At 43.9% G+C, this 26542-nt stretch overlaps 1 protein-coding gene across 2 annotated transcripts; it reads left to right on the top strand.

Moving 5' to 3' along the window:
* Positions 1-680: 680 nt before the first annotated feature.
* RBM5 (RNA binding motif protein 5) lies at positions 681-24866 on the top strand. Of its 2 annotated transcripts, XM_005892108.3 has the most exons (25): positions 681-833; positions 2161-2230; positions 4286-4451; positions 5179-5334; positions 9095-9164; positions 9647-9720; positions 12196-12279; positions 13120-13180; positions 13687-13752; positions 14463-14623; positions 15068-15165; positions 15776-15863; positions 16032-16109; positions 16193-16265; positions 17133-17218; positions 17607-17691; positions 17897-17988; positions 19623-19784; positions 20388-20537; positions 20620-20691; positions 21477-21656; positions 21970-22044; positions 23064-23161; positions 23240-23369; positions 24229-24866. In XM_005892108.3, the coding sequence occupies exons 2-25, from the start codon at positions 2214-2216 to the stop codon at positions 24352-24354; spliced, it is 2448 nt and encodes an 815-aa protein (XP_005892170.2). In that variant the 5' UTR covers positions 681-833; positions 2161-2213; the 3' UTR covers positions 24355-24866. The 2 variants fall into 2 exon arrangements, with proteins under 2 accessions (XP_005892170.2, XP_070216148.1); XM_070360047.1 differs by lacking the exon at positions 24229-24866 and having other exon boundaries at positions 21970-22081.
* The last annotated feature ends 1676 nt before the right edge of the window (positions 24867-26542 follow it).

Here is a 26542-nt window from a genome sequence, read left to right as displayed (position 1 = left end):
ACAGCATACACATTAGACAGCCAATTAGTAACTATTAAATTGTTGTTCAATTGCTCAGTTGTCTGGACTGCAGCATGCCAGGCCTCCCGGGCCTTCACTATGTCCCCGAGTTTGCTCAAAAGTCGTGTCTATTGAGTCGATGGTGCCGTTCAACTGTTCTATTAACCCTGGAAAGTAACTTTCCCGTGTCCTTGCCTTAGACTAAAGATTATCAATAAGATAATATTCTGAAGACTGCCTTCAAGAATCCTCTTAATTACCACAAACGTCGATTTTTCTTACTTGCAAAATGGGTTTAATAGTCATCCCAAAGAGGTTATGAAGATGGAAATAGATATTTGTGAAGCATGCAGCCCAGTAATAAAATCTAGCATTCGATAGTGCAAAAGGTGATCAACCCATGTTCCTTCTCCTAAAGTAAGATTAAATGTGATGGTTTACATCGCGTCAGTGAAAACAAACTGTACTAAGGCCCATGTAGCAAAGGCAAATAATTACTATGCTTAATAAAGATAAGAGGTCTAATCCGGATCTGGAAAAGGCATACAAGGCCGAGATTTTGAAGAAAGGGAAATACGTAGGAAATTGACACAGGCTGTAGTTAAGTGACATGCTGCCCTAGCGACCACAGTTCCCAGCAGCCCTCGCGCAGCCAGACACCTTCGCGGATTGGCCGCCTCTTTAGGAAACGTGTAGTGGGGGAAGGGGATAGGCGCGAAGTACTGTGGGTAGGAGACGGCCGTCGGCGGAGGCGCCATTTTGTGAAGCGGCCGTACCCTGTTGGAATTCCTTGGCATAAACTGCTGCTGCTGCTACTTCCGTCCTTCTTGGGGGTAAGTGCGATGGCCGCCCATAATGACTGGCGGTTCTTTCTGCTGTGGCAGGCCCTATAGAGCCTCCCTGTCAGCCGCAAGCTGCGGCCGTTCAGCCCCAGCAGGATCTCGAAGGGCTACCCGAGGCATTGGAGGGCCGCGCCCCTCTTCGCCACCAGCGCTGTCAGCTTTCAGAGAGCGTTCTCCCGGCCAGCCCGAGGCCCTCTTCTCTTGGAGCTGTGAGTGTGCCCCGCCCGGGACGTGTTTCCAACTCCCAGGCCAAGTTGAGCAAGGAGTCGTCGTCTGTCCCTCAGATACTTCTTAGGGGCCCCCTGACAGTCTCTAGCCGCCATAGCTCCGCAGGTTCGCCGGAATCAACTCTCTCCGAAAAGCTGTTCGGTGAAGGGTGATCTGGGGCTGGGAACCGCTTAGGGGTCGGGAGGCGCAAGTGCAAACAGGAAAAGAAAGCTGGACGCCTGAGTCGGTCGTGCAGTCCGTGGCGCCGCCATCTCACCCGCGACTCCCCACGGAGGTGGGTCTGGGCAGTGCCCAGGCGTTGAGGGGCTGCAGCAGGGATTCTGCTCAGGCCCTTGTTCCTCCCTGATGGTTCTGTTCCCTGTATTAATTCCCATGTTCGTTAAGCGCCTGCCTAGAACAGGCGCCAGGGACGGCTGTAACTGGTTTCTCAGACCTCGCAAGCATCGAAGGTCTTCTAGCTGTGTGATGTTTTACCACCGTCAGTGCGCAGCGGGGCCAGGTTGGCTGCCTCAGGGACCTGTGGTGATTATTGTTACCTGGGAATTAAGTCGTACGGATGTTTACTCTTGTTTGATATAGCTTTGGATCTGCCGTTGCGTTTTAAACGGACTCGATTTTCAGTTAGCCCAGCATCGGCTTTCTGAAAGGTTTTAAATTTTTCATGAGTAATTTTTGAATTTCGTTTAGCTCCTTGTATTAATAAAGACACTTTGGTTAATGTTTTAAGGCTCAACTACCCCAATTGGAGTTGCTTTGATTCAGAACACAGGGAGCTGATTGCAGCTGTGCCCTTTTTGCTTTGTAATCCTACAGTGGGAGCAGGGAAGGCATCTTCTGCTTGCATCCTTTTATGGGTTTGTGTTTGAATATGGAATCTAATATTTTTAACTCTGCTCGCCTTCCTGCTATGCTCATTGTTAATAAAACCATCGTTTGATTTTAATGTTGACAGTTGGCCCCCACCCCTCAACCTTAGATCATCACTGTTAATGGTTTGAAGAAATTCCAGTCTCAGTGGTGTCCCAGCTATGAAACAGTTGACTTAGGTGATCTCCCAGATTTGCAGCAACGGATCTCTCTTGTCTCCTAGAAAAAAGCAAATTTGAACCTTTTGGAGCAGTGTCCTAGATCTTCAGTAGAACAATGGGTTCAGACAAACGGTAAGTTATTGCTGTAAATGCCTTTGATCTCAACATTTTAATGGCGACTGAGCTATTTGTTGAAAATTGTTTACCATACTAATATTTGAGTCTGTGTTTTGTGTCATGCATTCTGTGAGCACTTTCATGATACTTGCTTGCATAAGCACATGGTTTAATGAGATAATAAAAATACTGTGTGAACTGTCCTGTGGTAAAAGAAGTTGAGGGGGCTGTTAGAACACTTAGGAACCTGTGTTTTCTTGGAAATAGCCAGGAAAGCTTCCTGGAGAAAGTATTCTCTTAAGGTGAAGCCTGAAGGGTAAGAAAGAATTAAGCAAAGAAGGCTTGGTGGAGTAGGAGATCATGAAGGTTCCTGGTGTGGATAACAGCCTCTGGCAGAAAGTAGGAAATTGTCCTGTCGCTTTGCACAGTACCTGGCTGTAGAAAGCAGTCAGTGAAGGCCAGTTCTCATTATTGTCTCCTCCATGACAAGATGATCCAGATTATAGAGCTGAGAAGCTTTGGACCATGAGTTACATTAAAAAAGAAGAAAGAAAAACTGCTGAAGAATTAACAGAATTAAGATGAGAGCATTTGGCTCCTGTGTCATCTGTGGAGTCTCCCACTCAAACCATTTGATTTAAACACACAACTTCTGCTTATTCAGCCAGCTTCCTTCTTAATATTGAATCCAGTCCCAGTGATAGATCAAACTGATGGCCCACTGGGACTCAGGAAATGTTCATGTTACATGATGTCATTGTTTGGTTTCAAATAAACATTTACCGTTTTAGGGTCTCTCATTCACATACTTTACATTGTGAAATTGCCCTGGACTATTTGTTATCATTCACTTCTTTTTATTAAATTTGTATACTCTAAATGATGCCCTATAGCCCTTCCCTTTATTTTGTCCTTACACAGAGTTTTATGAATCTGGTAAACAATTTATCAAAGAACTGTTTGTAAAGAGACACAGATATATAAAACAGTCCTTTGGACTCTGTGGGAGAAGGTGAGGGTGGGATGATTTGAGAGAATAGGATTGAAATATGTATATTATCATACGTGAAACAGAGCGCCAGTCCAGGTTCGATGCATGAGACAGGGTGCTCAGGGCTGGTGCACTGGGATGACCCTGAGGGATGGAATGGGGAGTGAGGTGGGAAGGGGGTTCAGGATGGGGAACACATGTACACCCATGGCTGATTCATGTCAATGTATGGCAAAAACCACTACAATATTGTAAAGTAATTACTCTCCAATTAAATAAATTAATTTTTTAAAAAAGAACTGTTTGTGGTCCAGTGGGTTTAAGCCTTTTGTTATTAGATTTTCCTGTAAAGCCCAGTGCTGCCCAGTAATCAAAAATAAATCAGATGTTATAGGAAATAATGTTCTCTGATGATGCTACTTGTTATAACAATTAAACTTGGTTAACTGCCTAACAGGGAAAAAAAGAAAAACTAACTCATCCAGTTCAGTGGTCCATTGCTCAGTAGTGAGAATACCCTTCAGAGTGGACGAGTCAGGATATGTTTTCTTTTGAAACTGAATGAAATGAGAATACATTTGACCCTTAAACAGCACAGATTTGAATTGTGCAGGTCCACTTACAGGCAGATTTTCTTCAATAAATACGGTACTACATGATCCGTGGTTGGTTGAATCTGTAGATGCAGAATTGGGTATACCAGAGGGCTTACTGTGCAACTTGAGCATCCATGGATTTTGGTATCTGCAGTGGGTCCTGGAAACAGTCCCTGGCAGGAACAACTGTAATTGCATTCTTCCTATTTAAATTGATCAGTAAGATCTGAAATCAGGGATGAAAGGAGTGATACGTAGATCACAGGCTTGGGGAAATGCAGGATAAACATGGACAGACAACCTGTCTCAATTGTAATTGTCTCAATTGTAAGTTGTTATTTGGTGATAAATTTTAAGGGATCCATTGAACTATTTGGATACCTTATAAACCAAAATCTGGATTGAAATTTTTTTCAACCATGTTTTCTAAAGGGACAGAATGTGATTTACTTAAGAATAAAGGAAAATTTTCTTCCCTGGCAGAGTGAGTAGAACGGAGCGCAGTGGAAGATATGGTTCCATCATAGACAGGGATGACCGTGATGAGCGTGAATCCAGAAGCAGGCGGAGGGACTCAGATTACAAAAGATCTAGTGATGATCGGAGGGGTGATAGATATGACGACTACCGAGACTATGACAGTCCAGAGGTGAGTGACCAGCAACTGTTTATGGAGTTGTTAGAATTATGAAATAAGTATACCAAGTGTGAGAATCTCTCAGGAGGAGTGTTCTATTCAAACACTTCAGTATTCTGAAATCTGTTTAGTCAGCTATAACTCTCAAACACAGACGGAGACTTGTAGTCAGAATTCTTGGCCAGGGTTTACATAGGGCTCACCAGGCACTTTTTTGAGCACATGACTTAGATGAACTCATTCAAATCTCACTACAACCATATAATGTAGTTACTGTACCCATTTTAAAGATGAGGCAATTGGGGCATAATTATATACCATCCCTTGGCCTCAGATAGTTTCTGAAAGTTGTAGTTTAATATTGTAGCATAGCTTTTTTTCACATTTCTTTTCATATGCATCAACTTTGTTGAGAAGTAATATTGTGCTACCCATATAATTTGGCACTTTTTTTTTCTTTTTTTGTTCATATAATCATCTTTCTTTAACAAGTAATACTGTTTGTGTGTTGATATACTGTTCGGTGAGTTGTTAAACATTCTTCCTGAAATTAAATGATTGTTGCCAGGTTTGGGGGTTTTTGTTTTTTGCTATTTTAGAAGACACTATGGTGAACATCATCATGGAGTTCTTGTATTATCTGTTCCGTAAGATGAATTATTAGGAGTGGATGGAGTGGATCAAAGGGTATAAAAAGCACAGTGTGATTTGAATTACAATTTTGTTCACTGTAAATCAGAGAGAACGTGAAAGAAGGAACAGTGACCGATCGGAAGATGGCTACCATTCTGATGGTGACTATGGTGAACATGACTATAGGCACGACATCAGTGACGAGAGGGAGAGCAAGACCATCATGCTTCGTGGCCTTCCCATCACCATCACGGAGAGCGATGTAAGGGGGACCAACTGTCTAATGAGCCGTCAGTAGGCCCAACAGACTCTGACCTTCTACCATTATTTTCTTGTGTTCTTTTTAGCTCAAGCTAATATCTAGTGAAGTACCTTTCTATAAGTAGGGTGAAGTTCTCTCAACTTAGCTCATAGATAATCTTTGTATTTAGACTTTGAAGCTCAATATACAGCTTTCAGAACTATAGGGGACAGTTTTTATTCTTTCAATAATAGCTCCTAGAAGGTAGTTAGTACATTTTTGTTGAATTGGTCACTTATTCACTGAGATTATAAACATTTTAATGATTCAGCATCCTTTGATTTGATGGACATTGTATTATCCATTTGAAACCTCTGGAAAGCCTTTTGACAAGCCTGGCTTCCCCCTTCTCAGACTGGTCAACTGTGGCTTTGGTGTACTAGGCACTGCCTGGTTTCCAGTGGTGTCTCTGGTCTTCACCCATTGCTTCCAGCCCCATCCACCACTTGGCTTCTGCTGCAGGCAACTTTGTACATGTCCATTGTTCTACCAATATGCCCCCATGCCCCCCCCCCTTTTTTTTTTTGCCGTGCTGTGTGGGCATTTGGGATCTTAGTTCCCCAACCAGTGATGGAACCTGTGCCCCCTGGGTTGGAAGCACAGAGTCTTAACCTGTCTAGTTGTGGACGTGGGCTTAGCTGCTTTGCAGCATATGGGATCTTAGTTCCCAGACCAGGGATCGAACCCTGAATTGGAAGGTGGATTATTAACCACTGGACCACCAGGTACGTCCCCAGGCAGAATTTCTTATGTGTATCCCCAACCCTTGAACTCAGGAGGCTGCCCAGCCAATGTCTGTAAAATGAATGTGATGTTTTGAAATATATTTTATAAAGCATATAAATGCACAGCATTATGGCAGTATCTGTTGTCTTAGGGTATTCAAGGTAATAGTCTGACTATGAATTTTAGAGCTGTATTGAGTTCACACAGCCTAAGTGACAAAATGTGAAATGGGATGTTTGAGTTAATAGTGGGTATTTATTTGTGTTCCAAAACACACTTGCTCCACTGTGTACTGTTACACCATAGAATCATGGATCCTGCCTCATAAACGCTTAAGGATGATAGCTAAAGTCAACAGATAATGAAGGCAATGCAGAATAGAAAGGGATAAGTGTCGGAAGAGGTCTTGTTGAAAGTAGTTCTGTGGAGTAGTAACTCGAGGCTTCTTTAAGGGAGCTGTGTTACTGGTGGAGGGTAAGGAAGAGCTCCAGGGAGCTATTAGTTGAGCTCATTCTTGAAAGATAGAAAATGTTTTGACCTGGTTGAGAACAGAGGATAAGATGTGTACTGGCCCTAACTAGCTTGATTTGACTGAAATCAAAGACGTTTGGCAGGAGAAAATCATATTTTGGGGCCACTGCTGGAATCTTTACAAGCCCAGCTAAGTATTAAAAAAAGCTGCTGAAGTTTTTGCCTGGTAACAAAAGCTGTGCAGGTTTGAATGGTAGAGTCAGGGAGTGGTAGGGGCTAGAAGGAAGGCAGAGCTGAGCTCAGGTAGCAGTAGCCATGGGCTTGTAGAGTAGGGGATAGAAGAAATCCTGCAGGAGTCAGTTGAGGAAACTTTACTTGTTAATCATGTTGTTCCCTTGAGTCGGTTAAGCCTGTGGCCCTTGAAGCCTGCAGAAGTGGGTGGCAATGGGGAGAGCAATGCCCTAGCTGGCCCTGGGGGACCTACCTTCTGGTAATGAAACAAGATTGTAATTCTTGCTTATTTCAGGCTTCTCAGGGAGCTAGAAGTGCTTACCATAAGAAGGCAGGTTTTTCCAAGTAGACTTTCTGAGATTCCCCAGATTTGTGCAATATTTGTGAGAAATTTGCATATTGGGCTCTTTGGTGGTGGTTTAGTTGCTAAGTTGTGTCTGACTCTTACCATCCCGTGGACTGTAGCCTGCCAGGCTCCTCTGTCCATGGGATTCTCCAGGCGAGAATACTGGAGTGGGTTGCCATTTCCTTCTCCAAAGGATCTTCCCGACCCAGGAATCAAACCTGGGTCTCCTGCATTGCAGGCAGATTCTTTACCAACTGAGCTATGAGAGAAGCCTCCTCATATTGAGATCTTTAAAAGCATTTAAAAATTATAGTGTTCTCTTGAATGAACTTCAGTTTGTCACTTTCATCATTATTTGTCCTTTGTAATCCCCTCACTGACATGTGAACTCCTAGAGTAACTATGTTTAGTTAATTTTGTTACTATGTGTGTTACTGTATCAGTATATTCATCCAGTTTGTATTTAGTTACTCTGGTAGCTAAGTTATCGGTAACTATGTTACCAAGCATGAACTTGAGTCAGGTGATTGGGTCTGGCTTGATGTAACACTTCTACATACTCTCTATTTGTGGTAGTCTCCAAAGCCACTAGGAGTATTGACTCATGCTCTTAGGGGAAATACAAACTTAGATTGCTGTAAGCCTCTGGTCACAACATTTTCATTAACAGATCAATATATAGCCTTATTTCGTGTATATTTCTGTTTAAAGGTGCCTTATTTAACATATACTTTGATTCATTAGCACTGAACTCACAGCCAACAGCACTGTAACTCATGTCTGAAGGAAGCTTTTCTAACATATCTTCTCTGTGAAGCACATCACAGCCTGCCCTCTTGCATTAGGAACACTAGACAGCACTTCAGCACTGCACCTGGAGAGCCATTTTAAACCGTGAAATCGCCACCAAAAAGTACAAAAATGTGAAATACCTGCCACTAAATAGACTAGGAGAAGGACGTCTGTTTACAATATGAAAGCTGATACAAAGCATAGCATAACCTCTGCCAGGAACATGTGCATCAGGCAACTCAAATTTTTTACTACTCCGCACGTGTTTGCAAATGACCTTGAAAGTGCAAGTAGTATTCATTTGGAGTATAATGAATTTTAATTAGTAGGCAAATCTACCCCAAATACTGAGGACTGATTTTATATAATCCTGCAACCTTTACACGTAATAATGAAATGGGGAAGCCACTAAGAGTCTCTCACAAATTTGTCCCTGGTGTTTTTCCTGAGAGTGTTGCTGCCTGGTATGATTGCTGGAGAGATTGATGTCTTTTTTAATGTATTTTGCCTTTTGCAGTGAAGGTTTGATTTGAAATTGGTAGTAAGCTTAGCAGCCAGAAGTCTTTCTTCAGGCCCAATTCATGTTCACTTTGATTCACTAGGAGCCTAAGAATATTAAAAGTTTTTTTTTTTTATGTAAATATAAGGAAACTATTTCTTTAAGACATTGTGCAAAAAACATCTTAAGGGAGTTCCTTGTTTTGGGGCTATTGATTTCTTAGTCTCCTTCAGAGACTCTACTTCAGAGTATGATGACATATTATCTGCCTCTTTTAAATCTTTTTCTTTTCTCTCTGGTCCTTTAGAACAAAGGACAAGATTAGCCTGAGGGGGGTGGGTGGAGGCTTGAGGGTCAGCACACCACAAACAAGGCTGTGTCTCACAACATAAAGTAGCTGTACTTGAGGAAATCCCCCATCAGCAGGTAAAGAAGGCTTTCAGAGCTATTATAGTGCATCAGTTTCTATGAGAAGCCTCCCTTCTTTTATTCTATTTTTAGACTAATTGCATTTTGATGATAGAAGTATAAAAGCTTGGCCAATTAAGCTTAAGTAATATAAGCTTAAGTTGATGTAATCCCTAGTCTTTGAACGCTCTAGTGTGGAATGGTTTGTGGCTAAAGCTTTAACAGTAAATGTGTAAAACCCTGTGCAGATTCGAGAAATGATGGAATCCTTTGAAGGCCCTCAGCCTGCGGACGTGAGGCTGATGAAAAGGAAAACAGGTGAGAGCTTGCTTAGTTCCTGCTGTTCTGGTTCTCTTCCCCATTCCCACCTCAGTCCCTAAAGAACATCCTGATATTCCCCAGTCTTCAAGCACATGAATTCAGAATGAAAGGTTTGCCATGGCTAAGGAATGTGACTCTTTGAAAACGATGTTAGAAAGCACCTGAGGACCTTTTTAAAAACTTTGTTTTTAGGGGCTTTTTTTTCCCTTCGGTAAGTAGTGATGTATAAACTCCTTGTTTGTTTGTAATCGGTTGCATGGTTTTTAAGCGTGGAATCAAATCGAATGGCATTTAGTTCAGGCGGCTTGGTTCCTTGCCATGGCAAAGTATCAAGAAGATCCCCAAGTCAAGTCACATTTGTAAAGCTGCTTCCCAATTGGCTTTGTCACGCAGTGTTGAAGCAGTGGGAGAGAGATTCACCTGTTATAAAGGAACTGACTAACACGAGTATCCCGTCTATATCTGAATGCTGTCTCTAGGTGTAAGCCGTGGTTTCGCCTTCGTGGAGTTTTATCACTTGCAAGATGCTACCAGCTGGATGGAAGCCAATCAGGTTGCTTCACTCACCAAGTCTAGATATTCATGAAAATGGAACAAGTCTGTACAATTAAAAAAAAAAAGGTTGAAGGAGTGGTTTGTTCCAAAGGAGTGACTTTTAAAAAAAAGGCTTTGTATATATTAAAATTGATGTTACTGGAATAAATACAGTACCACACATTACACTGCAGAATTTGCTCTGCCTTTAAACATGGCTACCTGACATGGCTTTGTTAACCACTGAATGTTTGTCTGGTAGTTATCAGAACATCTTGAATATTCCCCCTTTCCTCCCCTGATTATATTCTTGTTTATTTTGTCCTTTGAGAGTCATCTTAGATTATCCAACTCTCAATTTGACAATGAAGAGAATATAATTGAAGTCTGCTGTAGGAATTTTGTAAGTAATTATTTCAACTTGGAGACCTCAAGCCTCCTAGAGGCATAACTGCTCATATGGGTCTTCAAGAACTATTTAAGGATCTAATAGAATTTATGAACAGTAAGTCTGATGAGATTAGCCTAAGAGCTGGTGTCCTGCTGCTGTCTAATCTAGTTAGAGTGGCATTAACATCCTAATCTCCCTGAGAATGCCTCTTACAGTCTGTTCAAAGCAAATCTTTGATGATTTCTTTGATGTGGCATTAACTGAATCGTTCTACAGTTCATCAAGATAATGTTCAGTGCTTGGCACATAAATAACATTTTTTGCCACAACTCCAAAGCACAGTATTGAATGCCTTAACCAAGTGCATTCTGGGAAGTTTGCTTAACTCATAATGTTGCTTCTCTGTAGCATTTTATGATTTGTTACTCATAAATAAGAGTTATGTTCTTTGGACACTTAATATCATTAATAATGAGACTCACTAATGAGGATATCATCTTGATTGACTTGTTAGATTTTTAAGCCTCTCACATCCTTAACCCAGAGGTGACAACCTGATCTTATAATGGTAGATCTTAATTTATTTCGTACCATGGACACCATCCTAGTAAAATTCAGGACATACACAAGCTTCGTGTGAACCTGCTTTCTTTACACGACAGCATCTTTTTAAAGCATCTTATTAATATAATGGATGTATCAGAATGACTTGGGAGTTTAAAACTCCTGGGAAATTAAAACCTGAAAGACACTTAAAAGCGGCACAATTTTAATGTATACAAAGCTGTGTTAATATGTACTATTTCATTACAGTTCAAATTCACTCCAGAAATGAAAGGCCAGTAGGATTAGGGACTCAGTGATAGTTTGGAGTCTCCCCAAACCAGCACATCCCTCCTAGTGGGATGATCTGTTGACTTATTTCCCAGCTTCTTTATTTTTGCTTCTATACAACACAGTGAGTGGATGACCTTCAGCTCTTTCCCTCTTGGCCAGACATGCAGTCTTGCCTTTAGATATTGCAGAGACAACATTCACAGCATGTCTTAACTCTTCCAGGATTTGCAAGAACCAAATTACTCAACAGTATGTATGTTTGGAGGGGTTAGACTCCTTTAAAAAGTTTGGATATCTAACCTCCTACTTAAATCCCTTCTGACGGTGTCAGAACACCCCGCTCCCTTTCCCTCCCCCCAGAAAAAAAAACAGAAAAGGTGTTCCTGTTAAAATGAAGGCTCTTTGGGGGCAGATGCTGGGTGTGCTCTTGGTAAACTGTTTCGGTTCGGAATTTTCACCTTTGAAAATAAAATCCCTTGTAGTCACACAGTTGACTAGAAGGATGAGGTGGCATATGAACACTTACACACTTTTCCTAACCCCCTGAAGAAACTTCATTGGCCTCCTGGTTACTCATCTTGAAGAGAGTACCATCTTATTTCAGTGAAAAACACATCTGTCACTCAGGACATCACGTGGTTGCACTTGGCAGGAAGAAACCTCATTTAGCTGTTTTTAGAATCGATGGCATTCAGACTAGTGTCTCCTGAGAAAATTGTCACCAGCTTCCCTTTAAAAATGGGTTTCCCTCTCATTGTCCCCAAAGGACACATCCTGAAGCAGGAATTTGGGTGAAGGGGAAATGTAAAGGCTTTCACTTTGCATAAGGATGTGGGACTGGGGGAACAGTGAAGCGAAGCCCAAGGACACCATGCTAAGGGCTAAAGTAGGAGACAACCTCAGAACTGGGAGAGTTGTGTCTTCTGCTCTTTGAACTAGATTGTCAACTCTCAGGCAGCCTGTCAATGCTGAATGTTAGGACTTCTGTCTCTGCTGGAGACACGGCCTGGTGCATGTCAGCGTTTATAGCGTGTGTCAGCTTTCTCAGCACTCCCTGACTCCGTTTACCTTTACTCCGCATCCCATTCTCTTACTGCCTATCTGAAGGATTGGATGGGCAGAGTATAGGTGGCGGTGGTTGGTCCTCCCCGTATGTTGTCCATTTAATTCCAGAGCACTGATTTTTCCGAAGTGTGCTCTGCCCTGGGAAAATGGACACATGTTCCTCACAATGGGAATAACTAATTACTTCTTTTTTTTTTACAGAAAAAGTTGGTGATTCAAGGAAAGCATATTGCAATGCATTATAGCAATCCCAGACCTAAGTTTGAAGATTGGCTTTGTAACAAGGTAAGCATGTGTTCTTTCCAGACAAACCAAACTCTTGGGGTTTTTTGTTTTCTATTTGTTTGACTATCCAAACAAGAAAATGAGTAAAATATATGATTACCAGCTTTTATCAGGAGGTGATTTTCATACTTTGTGACTTTCTTGGGTCCTCCTGAGTAGGTATTAGAGGACAGACTCCCTCAAACATGAGAGATTTTAAGAACCAGATTTTAAGCCCAGTGTTTCAATTAAGATTTTAAGTTTGTTTTACTTTATGGTTTCTTAATTCTAGCGCTCTCATCTTTTGGCAATCTCTTTGTTAACAAAACCCTTTGTGGCCCTGCTCGAGTTATATAAGGGAGTTATATAAGATCTGTTATGAGTGAGGAACGATATCCATGGGCAAAACCCTAAGGGGGCAAGTGTCAACAAAGTCACAAAGTAGGTGTTGCTGTTGGCATTTTGAGAGTATTTGGTGTCACATGTCCAGCAGGGCTCTAGACAGAATTCCATTCGCATTGTATCTGTGTATATAGAGTGGTCTATATAGTGCTTTTCTGACATAAGGGAGAACTTTGCCAGTGGCTTGCTGCAGGGTTTTGGGGTGAACTGAAACTTCTCCGCAACTTGAGAAAAATGGAAATCTACTTCAAAATACATCAGAATGTATTTTTCTGGGGGTCATTCACATAGCGAAATTTTTAGGTTAATGCTCCTTGTCTTCAATGCATAGGATCACCTTCTGCTTTTATTGCTCCTCACTGGGACTTGCCTGTGACCCTCTTGCTCTAATCCACATTGTTACTAGTAAACCTGGCCTACCATGAGATAGAATTACAGATAAAACTTTTTTTTTTCCAGTGCTGCCTTAACAATTTCAGGAAAAGACTAAAATGCTTCCGATGTGGAGCAGACAAGTTTGGTAAGCCCAGATTTGGCTGTTTGGGAATATGTATTGAAACTTGACTAATTGGATTATCTGTGAACCTAAGGAAAAGTACAGACTGTGGGGTGTTTAAGCAATAACGTGTATATTTTCCTTAAATCTTCTACCTTAGGTTATGTAGTTATTTTCTTTAAACCTCCTTCCTTAGATTTAGTAGATCCTGGTGTTGAGTGCAAGAATACAAAGAGTTCTTTTATTTTTCAAAATTAAGTCAGCTTTCCTGCTTTGCTTTCTGTATCTGCTTTTTTTTTTTTTACTACAGAGATGAAGTCCTCTGAAGTCCTCCAGTGGCCTGGTTTTTGCATTCCACATTTAAAATTCATGTCAAAATTAATGAGGTTTTACTGTAGCCACAAATGGTTAAAAAAGAAAAAATAACAGCTCCGTTTACTTAAAACTTTGGTATTTGAATGTATTTCTTATGTTGATTTGTTGTTTGTCTTCAATTACTGATTCTTCCTCTTTTCTTTCCTTTCTTGTAGACTCTGAACAGGAAGTGCCCCCTGGAACCACAGAATCAGTTCAGTCTGTTGATTACTATTGTGATAGTAAGTGCAAATGTAATCTTTCGGCCGTTAAGTTGGAAACTGATCTCCTTTGGATGTTTTTTGTTCTCCTGCTCTTTTTTAATGAGCAGTCAGTGGCTTCAGATTGTCTCATTAAAGACTGATTTTTGGATTTCTTTTCAGTGTCAAAGTGAAAGATAAATGCAGTTGACCCTTAAACAACAATGGGTTTGAACCATGTGCATCTATGCTGATTTTCTTTCTTTTTTTAATGAATGCTACAATACTACCCTGGGCTTCCCTGGTGGCTCAGACAGTAAAGAATCCACCTGCACTGTGGGAGTCCTGGGTTCAATCCTTGGGTTGGGAAGATCCCCTGGAGGAGGGCATGGCAACCCACTCCAGTATTCTTGCCTGGAAAATCCCCATGGACTGAGGAGCCTGGTGGGCTACAGTCCATGGGGTTGCAGAGAGTTAGATACTACTGAAGCAACTAAGCACACACAGTACTACACTGTTTACTGGCTGAATCTGGGGATGTGGAACTACCAGTACAGAGGGCTGGCTGTAAAGTTATACACAGATGTTCTATTGCATGGTGGGAGTGGGGTCAGCACCCCCTCATCCCCCTGCATTCAAGGGTCAAATATACTGGAAACCTCCCAAAATGGGTTTGTTTGTACTTGAAACTGCTTTGAAAGGCACTGGTGGTAGAAATGCATGTCTCTGTCATTTGTCTCGTTCACCTGCAGCAATCATACTTCGAAACATAGCTCCACACACTGTGGTGGATTCCATCATGACAGCACTGTCTCCCTATGCGTCCTTAGCTGTCAATAACATTCGCCTCATAAAAGACAAACAGACCCAGCAGAACAGAGGCTTCGCATTTGTGCAGCTGTCTTCTGCAATGGTGAGATGTTCCTTGAATCTTTCCTTTTAAAAGAAACTGAGATAAGACGCAAATGTGGTTCATCCAGTTGTGATACTACGTCTAATGTTCTTGGAGCCCAAAGTTCAAGACTTAAGTAATGACAGTTATTGCAGTGCTAAATTATAGGCTGATGGCTTTAGTAAGTGGTAAAAATACCATTGGTATACCTGTAGATAACTAGCTGAACTGAAGTCTGAGCCACAGTTTAGTCTTTTTTCATGCTTTTAGATTGACCTAGCACTGGCTCCTTTAATAATACTAGATACCTTGAGAGAGGGCTTTTTTTAATTTCTCATGATTTCATATCCACAGACAATAATGAATTGCTTTTTTTTTTTTTTAATTTCTTTGACTAGGATAGATGGTAGAGATTTTCAGTTACATGACAAAGATGACAAAATTGTTTTTCTTCACATTCTGCAGGATGCTTCTCAGCTGCTACAGATACTACAGAGTCTCCATCCTCCTTTGAAAATTGATGGCAAAACCATTGGGGTTGATTTTGCAAAAAGTGCCAGAAAGTGAGTGGCTTCATCGCCCTTACTTCAAACTGCTGCATCTGCATGCTTGTTCGAGAATGAGTTGCTAACTACACTCGAAGCCCATGTTCTTGTACTGAGATGGAATCTTCCTGATGGGCTGAGAAGGATGCACTTGTCTTCATAGCACTTATTCCCTCCTGTCCTCAATAACCAGTTGCCAGAAGGCTTGAGAGCAGGACAAGACAGACTTGGTAGATGGGTTGAGAATATATGCTATGCAAACTGCTTCAGAATGGTGCAGACCCATCTGGAAATAATTCTTTCCTTCCACAACAGCATGCTAATACAGCTTCATGTATATAGAGCTTCATTCTAGTGATGTAAATTTCCCATTTCTAGTATCATTGCTCATCAAGTAGACACCTTCTTAAATAGAAAAGTACAAAAGAAAGCAGCTATACTGCAGGGACACATGCCCACTTAGGGCTTTGCCCGTGGAAACCCTTCCTCACTCTGAAATGTGGTGTTGCTGGCATTGCAGACCTTCCAGTAAAGTCTGGAGTGAATTACTGTTTTCTGGGTAGTGTGGGATTAAGTGATGGGAAGCATACTGATATAAAATCACATGGTTGGATTTTTGTGGTTTCAGAGACTTGGTCCTACCAGATGGTAACAGGGTCAGCGCCTTCTCCGTGGCTAGTACAGCCATTGCTGCTGCTCAGTGGTCATCCACCCAGGTAAAGGGAAGGATCTTTTTGCTCCAAGTAGTGTGGTGGTGGTGGTGGTGCCCAGATTCACAGAAGTCAGCTCTGTGATTGTGCTTGCCTTAGAAGCTCTCCAAGGACATTTGAAGACCTCAGTGTCTGCTAAGTTTGTCTGTGTTTCCTCTTCTTTTGACATTGTAGTCTCAGAGTGGCGAAGGAGGCAGTGTGGACTACAGTTACCTGCAGCCAGGCCAAGATGGCTATGCCCAGTATGCTCAGGTGGGTAGACTGGACCATTATCTGACTTCTGGTCTCCAGAGTGTGTCCAAGAATGGCAGCTTTAATGGTGGACTCTTCTTCAGTACTCACAGGATTACCAACAGTTTTATCAGCAACAAGCTGGAGGGTTAGAATCCGATGCATCATCTGCATCAGGTAATAGATTTCATATTCATTTTATCTCCTGTTTAAGCAAATACAGTTGAGGACATACAGCTAGATGTTCTCATTAGATTCAAATAAATCTAGGAGAGCCATTTCCCTGTAAGATGAGGGATTGGGCACATTCAGGGTTGTCACCATGTACCTAAGCTTCTGGGGGGATATCGGCAGTGCTTGTGCAATGGGCTTCCCTGGTGGCTCAGATGGTAAGAAGCCACCTGCAATGCAGAAGACATGGGTTTGATCCCTGCGTCAGGAAGATTCCCTGGAGAAGGGAATGGCTTCTCAACTCCAGCATTCTTGCCTGGAGAATTCCACGGACAGAGGAGCCTGATGGTCTCGAGTCCATGGGGTCACAAAATTCGGACAGGACTGAGTGATTAACACTTGTGGATATCAGGAGCTGATACGAAGCTCTTAGAGACTATGCCATAATGAGCATTCATTCTTGAGTTGAATTCAGTATTTTCCCTCTCTGTGCTGTTTGGAATTGTGGGTGCCCATGTAAGTTCAGGTGAGCAGTCTCTTGTCCAGACATCAATCAGAAGGGTCACTCTTAAAAGCTATTGCTCTGGTTTTTGTTCCAGTATTACGAAGTTGTGGCAGTTAAATCTATTTTCAACCCCAGAGCAGATGTGGAAACCTTCTTCTTAGCCATCATACAGAATGTCTGACTTTGTGTATCACATTCTAGTAGGATTATAAAAGTGAGAATATCATAGGTTAAAGAGTACTTACTGGGATTTAGGTGGTTAAGAACTGACATATACAAAGACAGATTCTAGATTGGGCATTCCAGGTAAGGATGTTTGGTTTAGAGTTCAGTGCCTTGGCTGTTGTAACTCCGGTGTTTATCATCAGGCACAGCGGTGACCACCACCTCAGCGGCTGTCGTATCCCAGAGTCCCCAGCTGTATAATCAGACCTCCAACCCACCCAGCTCTCCGGTAATCCTGTCATCTTAGATATAGAACTGGTGATTGTTGGGGAAACTGTTGCTATACAAATACTACCTTTTCTCACTGTGTGAGCCAGGATTGACTGATACACACACATTCCAACCTTACTTCTTTCTGTCTAATCGTATTATGTACTGAAGTAATTTTGTGTCTGTATTTTAAGTGCAAGATTCCACACAGGGTCTGTTTATACTATGCATGCTTCGACTTGACCTTTAGGAAGACAGTTGTCAGCATGTGTTTTGCTCAAGGATTGCCCTAGACCATTGCTACAGTGGGTCTGTCAGGGGGCCCTTCCTGCTGGATGATTGCAGTGATTTAGTTCTCTTGAGAGGCTTTACAGTTGAAACTATATTGAAGCTGCTGTTCTTTCCAGACTGAGGAAGCACAGCCTAGCACTAGCACAAGTACACAGGCCCCAGCCGCTTCCCCTACTGGTGTAGTTCCTGGTACCAAATATGGTAAGCCAAACCTCATGGGGCTGTTGAGAGTTGGAAGGTCCTAGTTGTTGATTTTGTTTAATAAGCGCTCCTCTCCCTTTGTGGGTGTCAGCGGGACACGTGGGGATGTGAGAGAAGACGACCTGCTGCATCTCAGTGGCTTAGAATTGGAAGTAAAGCCAGTCTCTTCCCTGGAATGACTGTGTGCTGGGTTTTGTTTTTGCAGCAGTGCCTGACACATCCACATATCAGTATGATGAATCTTCAGGATATTACTATGATCCAACAACAGGGCTGTACTATGACCCCAACTCACAGGTAATTTAAGGGGTAAAACAGACGTTTTGAGGTGTAATGTACTTACTGAAAAATTCATGAAACTGACACATGCAGTTCTTGCAGTTCTTTGAATGTTTGTTTACATATATATACATTGGTTCATTTACCAGCACCACAATAAGAGCAAGAACATTCCTAGCACACTAAACATTCTCTGGTGCCTCTTGTTGGTCAGTCCCACCTCCCCTGCCCCAAGCACTGTTCTTTCTCCTATTACCATGGATTATTTTGTCACGTTAAAGTTTTCAGGTGACTGTTAATTTTCATGTAGACACCTATATACAAATTTTAAATTGTGATTTTTTTCAACTGAGGGAAAATTCACATTTCAGCCATTTAGAGTGTTCAGTTCAATAGTTTTTTTAGTGTAGTCACAGTGTTGGACACCCATCATCTAATGTTGATGAACGTTTTCATCAACCTGAAAAAAAACCCCTATACCCTACATATTAAGCAGTTACTTCCTAATTCCTTCCCACCCCAGCAACCACTGCTTTCTGTCTCTCTAGGTTTGCCTGTTCTAGACATTTTGTATAAATGGAATCAAATAATATGTGACTTTTTGTGTACAGCTCTTTTTTTACTTAGTATTTTTGAGAGTAGAAATCAGCAGATCTGTGGAGTGATATTTTATTTTTGGCAGTGTATAGAACTTTTTAAAGAGGAGAGGCAACATTAACACTCCATAAATAAGCAACTGTTTATATGACCAGAAGCTGTGTGTATATATAGAATAGTAAAAATAAGTGCTTTTAACAGGAATTTGGCATTGAAAGCTTGTGGTTTCTGAGAGTCAGGTGTGACGCTGTGTGGGACCTGCCAAGCAGGCTGGGGCCTGTACATGTTGCTTCCACTGCTCTTCTTGTGGAGTCTGGCCATTTCCCAGGCCGTTTTGGTGGCCATAAAAGTTGGGGCTCCTGTGTCTGACGTGCACTGCCTCCCCTGGAAAAGATACAAAAGGCAGTCTCTCCTGAGCCCCTGTTGAGCAGGTAGAGTAAGCGATTGGACAATAGAGAAGAGGAGAGGTAGCTGCCACCCATTCTCTTTTGTGGTTCTCCCCACACACTTCAGATCAGGTTCCTTCACCTGTCACCTCCTTCCAGGTTCCCGAGCTGGTGTTTTACAACCCTGTTTGGTTGCCTGGGCGTCCAGACAGAACAGGCAGGGTTCTGTATGGTTGAACCTAGCAATGAGATGTTAACTTATTGTCATGGAGGACTTGTGAGAAAAAGCTCCTCCTGAACCACTTGCTCTGGCCACCTGGTTTGTGTAAATGGTCTTATCTGTGGAAAGGAGTCAGGCTTATTGCTCTTTGGGTACCCTCCCGGCCCAGGTATTAATTAATGGGACCTCGAGACTCTCAAAACCACATTCTACTCACCCAAGAAGTTTCACACCTCTTGGCCAGCTAGTTTACCATCCTCACCTACACCAAGGTGGATAGCACCTCCTCTCTGCCCAGGAAATATTACTGGTCTGCAGCATGCTTTATGTTTTTATGTTTAATTTTTTTGACAAAATAATGGAGATGTAAAGAAGTAAAAATACTCCTTTAGGTTGGTTAGTGGTTTGACCCAGGAGAAAGTCTACATTAATTGTGTTTTTTATTCTAGTATTACTACAATTCCTTAACGCAGCAGTACCTATACTGGGATGGAGAGAAGGAGACTTACATGCTGGCTGCGGAGTCTAACTCCCACCAGCAGACAGGCCTACCTCCTGCAAAAGAAGGAAAGGAAAAGAAGGAGAAACCCAAGAGCAAAACAGCCCAGCAAGTAAGATCATGACCCAAGCAGCAGACCCATTTTTATCTGTTTTTTTTGTTGTTTGTTTGTTTTTAAATCAAGTGGTGGGGTGGAGCTGTGGCATTTAGCTTTATTTGGATTCTTAAAGACTGGGTCATACATCTTATTTACATTAAGCTCATAGTCTAGTTAGTGGCTCAGTCATGTCCAACTCCTTTGCAACCACATGGACCATAGCCTGCTAGGCTTCTCTGTGGAATTCTCTAGGCAAGAATACTGGAGTGGGTAGTCATTCCCTTCTCCAGGGGATCTTCCCCACCCAGGGATCAAACCAGGGTCTCCTGCATTGCAGGCAGATTTCTTTACCATCTGAGCCACCAGGGAAGCCCTAAGTTCCTAGAACATTGTGCAGTTTTTTAGTGTTATTCTTTGTTATCTGTCAGTTGCCTGAAAGACTCACAGACTTTGGAACAATATTCATTAATGACTTTGGTAATATGCAGTATCTCAAAAAAGATAAGGGCAAAAGGGGTTTTGTTACAGTTTGTTACAATAATGGCTTGTTCTCTTGGCATAGGAGACTGTTTGCTAAGTTCCTCTACCTAAATCTCTGTCATTGTTGTTTGACTGTAGATCGCCAAAGACATGGAACGCTGGGCTAAGAGTTTAAACAAGCAGAAAGAAAATTTTAAAAACAGCTTTCAACCTGTTAATTCTTTGAGGGAAGAAGAAAGGAGAGAATCTGCTGCCGCAGATGCCGGTTTTGCTCTCTTTGAGAAGAAGGTAACAGTAACAAGGATGGCCTTACTTCATAAGGGCAGCTTCGGTAAAACTGGAGGCTTATGACTTGTTCTGTGTTTCCCAGGGAGCCTTAGCAGAAAGGCAACAGCTCATCCCCGAATTGGTGCGAAATGGAGATGAGGACAACCCCCTCAAAGTAAGGAAGTACCAGCTTTAAACCAGTGTTTGAAGGCTGTGTCTGTGCTTTGTGTCTCACTTTGATCTGCATCTTGGCTACTGTGAAAGTGTTAGTCACTCAGTCGTGTCCAACTATTTGCAACCCCACGGTCTGTCCGTGGAATTCTCCAGGCAAGATACTGGAGTAAGTTGCCAGTCCCTTGTCCAGGGGACCTTCCTGACCCAGGGATCAAACCTGGGTCTCCTGCATTGCAGGCAGATGCTTTACCATCTGAGCTAAGCATCTGGCTAATCTCATTCCTGCTTAAAACGGATGTGTCCCTGTCAGTGGGTATTTGAAGCAGCTTATGCACACAGAATCTATGTTCAGGGCTTTGTTTTCTCTGTGTGAGAGCAAGTGAGATGGAACAGAGAATAAAGCCCAGATTCCTGAGCTCAGTTGAGTTTTATTACATTTGTAAATAGTGAGTTTTAACAGTCTGGAAAGAGAAAATTAAACCAAAAAAGCATGTTTTACTTGGTAGATACTTACCTGAGTGGGTCATTACTCTGATCTGTTGTATTTGAAGTTTTCAGACATGGTCAGTAGTTTGAGAAAAGTCATCCAGGAAGTCTTCTTGGTTCCCAAGAGGGTTGGTGGTGGGAGGCTGTCGGGCCCAGCACTGGAAGACCTAGCTGCTCTACTCACTTACGTGTGACGTATGGATAATGGGCATTCTCTCACAGCTTGGATTAGGCGTTACTTTAGCCATTGCTGTTTCTCTGTTGCACATTTCCAATGACCCACCTTCCTCTTGTTTCTAGAGGGGTCTGGTTGCTGCTTACAGTGGTGACAGTGACAACGAAGAGGAGCTGGTAGAGAGACTTGAGAGTGAAGAAGAAAAGCTGGCCGACTGGAAAAAGATGGCCTGCCTGCTCTGCCGGCGCCAGTTCCCAAACAAAGACGCCCTGGTCAGGCACCAGCAACTCTCAGACCTCCACAAGGTGGCCATGCTTCTCTGAGCTGATCTGAGGCAGGGAGGGGAGGCAACGAGACGCTATGGGTGCCCTGATGGTAGTGAAGGTTCAATAAATGCCTGCGTTAAGTGATTGCCTCTTACAAGGCAGCTCCTCAGTATAGTCTGTTCCAGATTGTGAGTAGAAAGGAGCGTGGCAGCTCCAGGTACACCCAGTTCTGGCTTTCCTGTTGTAATGAATTGGACTCTGACTTGGATGGAGCACAATAGATACTAATAATGTTTTGACATCTCAAATTAGGAAGATACGAATTACTGTGTTTGTTAAATCTCTGATACAGCAAAACATGGACATCTACCGACGATCCAGACTGAGCGAGCAGGAGCTGGAAGCCTTGGAACTGAGAGAGAGAGAGGTGAATGGGGGTCAAGGTGCTGCTCGCGTGTCTTGGGGTAACTGCCCTTGTCTTTTACTCGTAGCACTTGTTCCAGGTCCCAGGGACAGGGTAGGGTATGTCACATATCTGTCACCTGGCCGTCATGGCTCGTGTAGACTGGACCCAAGTTGTGTGCACTGGGACCCCTACAGTATCCTTTCATGAGGGTGCTTGAGACCACTCACAAGCCCTGGGTGCCAGAGACCCACTGGTGAAGTACACTGGGTTGTAGTAAGGACAGAGTGAGCTTGTTTGGCCTGACCAGGGAAGCCTTTGTGGACAGTGAGGGGAGCTCAGACGAGACCTAGGGAACAGCAGGACAGAATGATTGCAGGTGACCTGGAAGGAAGCAGTGGGGCCCCTAATGAGCAGTCACTTGGTGGTTGATGAAGCAGGTTGAGATCCAGCCACCCAGTTTAAGTACAGATGGAGGCCTATGGCTTAGAGATGAACCTCTGAGCAAGTGACTTGAAGTTGCTCACCCCAAGATAGTTCTGAGGTATCTATAGCTAAAGCTTTTTACCTTCCTGTTTTTTCCCGCTCTTTAATGGTGCCAGCTCCCCAGGGACTGTAGAGCAGGTCTCAGGAAGCCACCTCTTGGCCTTGTCTTCCCGGAGGTGGGCCTGTCCAAATGCTGAGGAAGAACAGCAGCCCTGCCCTCCTCTCCCTCGAGGACCTCGGCAGGCTGTGCCCACACCCAGCAATGCCCACACCCAGCAGGCTGGTTGAAGAGCTTGACAAGAGGTGACTCGTTAAATAAAACTGGTTGTTAGAAATGTAGTTTTGCCCCAGGTTCCACACACACATCATCTCTACAAACCTGCCATTTGGGATATGACGAAGTGCAGCCAGGGAAACAGGGCATGTGGTATTTGCAGGCACTCTAAAAGGCCAAGCTCCAGATGAAGGAAGCACCTGAGGTGACAGTCTGAAGTGTGGGTGCTTGAGACTGCGACAGATTGATTGAATATCTCTAACCGGGCTGTTCTCCCACGTAGATGAAATACCGGGATCGCGCTGCAGAAAGACGGGAGAAATATGGCATCCCAGAGCCTCCAGAACCCAAGCGCAAGAAGCAGTTTGATGCTGGCACCGTGTATGTGTTGTGCACATTTTCCGCTTTCTGAGCCGGGGCTCTGGCTGTTTTGAGTAACTGTGTGTTTGCCACTGGCAGGAATTACGAGCAGCCCACCAAAGATGGCATTGACCACAGTAACATTGGCAACAAGATGCTGCAGGCCATGGGTTGGCGGGAAGGCTCAGGTTTGGGGAGAAAGTGTCAAGGCATCACGGCCCCCATTGAGGTAAGCAGTGGGATTGGGCTTCAGCGACCTGCAGGCTTGTCCCAGAGATGGAATGAGGTTGAAGCACCCGGAGGGCCTGGGCCCCAGTGGGAGTTGTATTCCCTGCAGCCATCCCATATTGCACCCTCTTTTTAAGATGTCAGTTGGGAGGAACAGGTGTGGCACCCAGCTTGATTTTTCTGGTTTTTGGGTCTCTTTGGGTAAAGCCTACCTTCTCCTAAGAAGCTGTGTCTTTCTACATCCTTCGATATAAACAAACCTTAACGCTGACTCAGTAGCTTAGATCGGATTTTCAGAAAGGTACTGTGCTTTCATTTCTAAGTGACTTTTGCTTATGTATAAAACAAATTACCCTTTAGTAGGACTTTGATCCATGATAAGAAATGCTTTATTCAGTCAGAGCTCAGGACCAGAGGCCCTCGACCACTGGCCTTCTAGACAAGAGGACTGCCAGTGGTTGTTGTCTCCCTGACCTGGCAGCATAGCCTAGAACAAACACTTGCTGTTGATCTGTGCAGGCGAGTTCTGCTGACTTTGAGCTGTCCTGCCATGATCTGTACCTAAAATTACCAGACCTTCACTGGGCTTTGGTGTAAGGCTTTGGGGCCCTTTAGTAGGCACGGTGCTTGCTGAACAGGCATGGAATTGGGGGAGGGTGTGTTTCTGTCTGCCTTTCTCCCTCACCCATTTGATCCCCTCAGTCCTTCCAGGTCTCCAAAGTAGAAATCCCTGTCTTCATTTAAAATTTCTGTCTCCTAAGGGGTGGTCCAGCTCAGTAGGGAGTGGGCTAGACGTGGGGGAGAGGGAGCAGTCCACACGCTACCTGCCAGCTGCTGACTACAGTTTCATTGCCCACCAGGCTCAAGTCCGGCTAAAAGGAGCTGGCCTAGGCGCCAAAGGCAGCGCATACGGACTGTCTGGTGCAGATTCCTACAAAGATGCTGTCCGGAAGGCCATGTTTGCCCGATTCACTGAGATGGAGTGAGACACGGGGATGAGAGAGAGATGACGAAGAGCTCCAAAGAGCACAAGGAACGCTCCATCTCCTGAATTCACTCTGACCACCTTTCTCTTTAAGGGCATGCCCTGTGCTGTTAATGGTTTCTAGGGTGAACCAGTTCATTCTGCAAGGTTCTCCCACTTGAGTTCCCCTTGTATGGGTTATCTGGTGAATGGCTTGCCTTCCTGCCAGAGGGCCTGTGAGCTGACCAGGGGGACAGTGCGTCTTTTATACTTCGTGTACATATTGTAATGTAGTGTGTGTTTTACATGTGTAGCCTATGTTGTGGTCCATCAGCCCCTTGCATTCCTAGGGGGTGTTGAGATGCCCTAGGGTGGTATGTGACACCAAAGCCGCCTCGTCATTTGTTGTGCTGTCTTTTCTCGGCAAAAGCCTTATGTATATTTGTATATTACACATTTGTACAGAATTTTGGAAGATTTTCAGTCTAGTTGCCAAATCTGGCTCCTTTACAAAAGAAATACCTTGAAAAATGAGTGTGTGTGTCTCTTTATTCTTGGGTAGCCAGGTAAGCAGAGCATGTTGGAGCCAGTCAAGCCTGGTGATAAAATAAGTACGTGAAAATTCTTCGTGAAAATTCCATCATAACTGAGTCAGCCTTTTCCACTTCATTCTACTCCCTTTGGGCCTAAGTGAGTGTGAGCACTTGTGCATCTTCACTTTTTACAGACTGTAAGTCCAGACATGGGGGCAGGCATGTTACTGCTCTGTGAGGAACAACCTCCCTGCTTTTGGCCATAATACAGGAGCCCTCTGCTGAGGTGGAGGAGCTGAGAGGCCCTTTCTCTCCTGAAGCACTCCAGTTCTCCAAATCATCTTAGCTGCCTGGGAGGTGGTCAGGGACATTGCAAGGTTTTCCATTCTCAAGGTGTCGTCCCATCCCTGTCATCATTTTGGCCAGCAAGATCATGCTTGAGAAGGGCAGGAAGTGTGCCTGAGTCTGAGGCTATTCCCAAGACCAGCTGCAATGGGGTTACCCATGCTGCCCATCTGGCTGAACTGAGTGATTGGGCTTCATGTTTGGAATTTAGTCAGGGAGGGGGAAACTTGTTAAAGCTCGAACTCCATGGCTTTTGTGAATGGTCATACTTTTCTGTTTTCAGGCAGGCCTGGCCTATATAAAATCAGGATAAAGGGTTGCACAGGAGGAGCTTTAAGGGCAGGGGCCCTCATCCCAGTTTCCTTGGGGGTACCTTGGAGAAGTTGAGCCTAGCTTTGCTAGGGAGATGTGGAGGCAAATCAGAAAGCTCAAGCTTGGGCTTTTGTGGGCTAGGGCTTGGGAACCTCACAGATGAGGGCCCAACTGACATCCCCATCTAGGGTCAGCTAGGGGCCAGGGCGGGGAGACCAGCCCCACCTCCAGAACCCTTGCAGAAGCTGGTGCTCTTAGCATCAGAGCAGCAGTCACAAGCAGCTTAATTAGACACCTCCGACAGCCAGCCTGGACAGCTTTTGCAGGCGAGGACACCCATCAGGAGATCTGGGAAGCAGGGCACCAAAGGCCGAGCCCGTGCAAGCCGCTCCCCTGGGGAAGCCACAGCCGAGCACCAGCAGGAGTGCCAGGCCTTCGTCAGCTCCCTTGAGCCTCAAACTGTGCCCACATCAGGAAGGGCGCTTGATCCCAACCTACTTGGTCCTCTCAGCTGTTTAAGACTCTCATGAAGACAGCTCTTGACCACTGCATCTGCTGTCTCCACTGCCATGGGCTTTCCTATAAACATGAATTTAGCATCCATCCTCTCATCAGCCCCTCAGAGAAGCTGGCACCCCGCTTTCCCACTTTCAGTCTGTTCCACAGCTATACCTGTCACCAGCATAGCAGGTGACTGCTGCCCTCATCCTGTATCGGAACCCATGGTGCAGTTTCTTCCAGTTTGATAGGCTGTACGCTTGCTTGGATCTCATGTAAAACCGTATTTGGGAGATCCTGCTAGTGATAAGTGACTCACCCCCTGAGAACCTGAGGCTTAAGCCCAAGGACCCAGGCATTCCCCACTGCCCATCATGGGCTGCTCCAACCCCAAGCCCAGGAATGAGTGTGCCAGGTCCTGCCCTGCCCTACCCTGCCCACAGGGTTGCTGTTCCTCCCAGCCATGGCTGATGGTGGTGCTATGAGAGCAGTGCAAAGTTCTCAATCAGTAGAACCCAAATT

Source organism: Bos mutus, chromosome 22, assembly GCF_027580195.1.
Source record: "Bos mutus isolate GX-2022 chromosome 22, NWIPB_WYAK_1.1, whole genome shotgun sequence".
NCBI classification, from domain to species: Eukaryota; Metazoa; Chordata; class Mammalia; order Artiodactyla; family Bovidae; genus Bos; species Bos mutus.
This window is presented reverse-complemented; position numbering and strand designations above follow the sequence as displayed.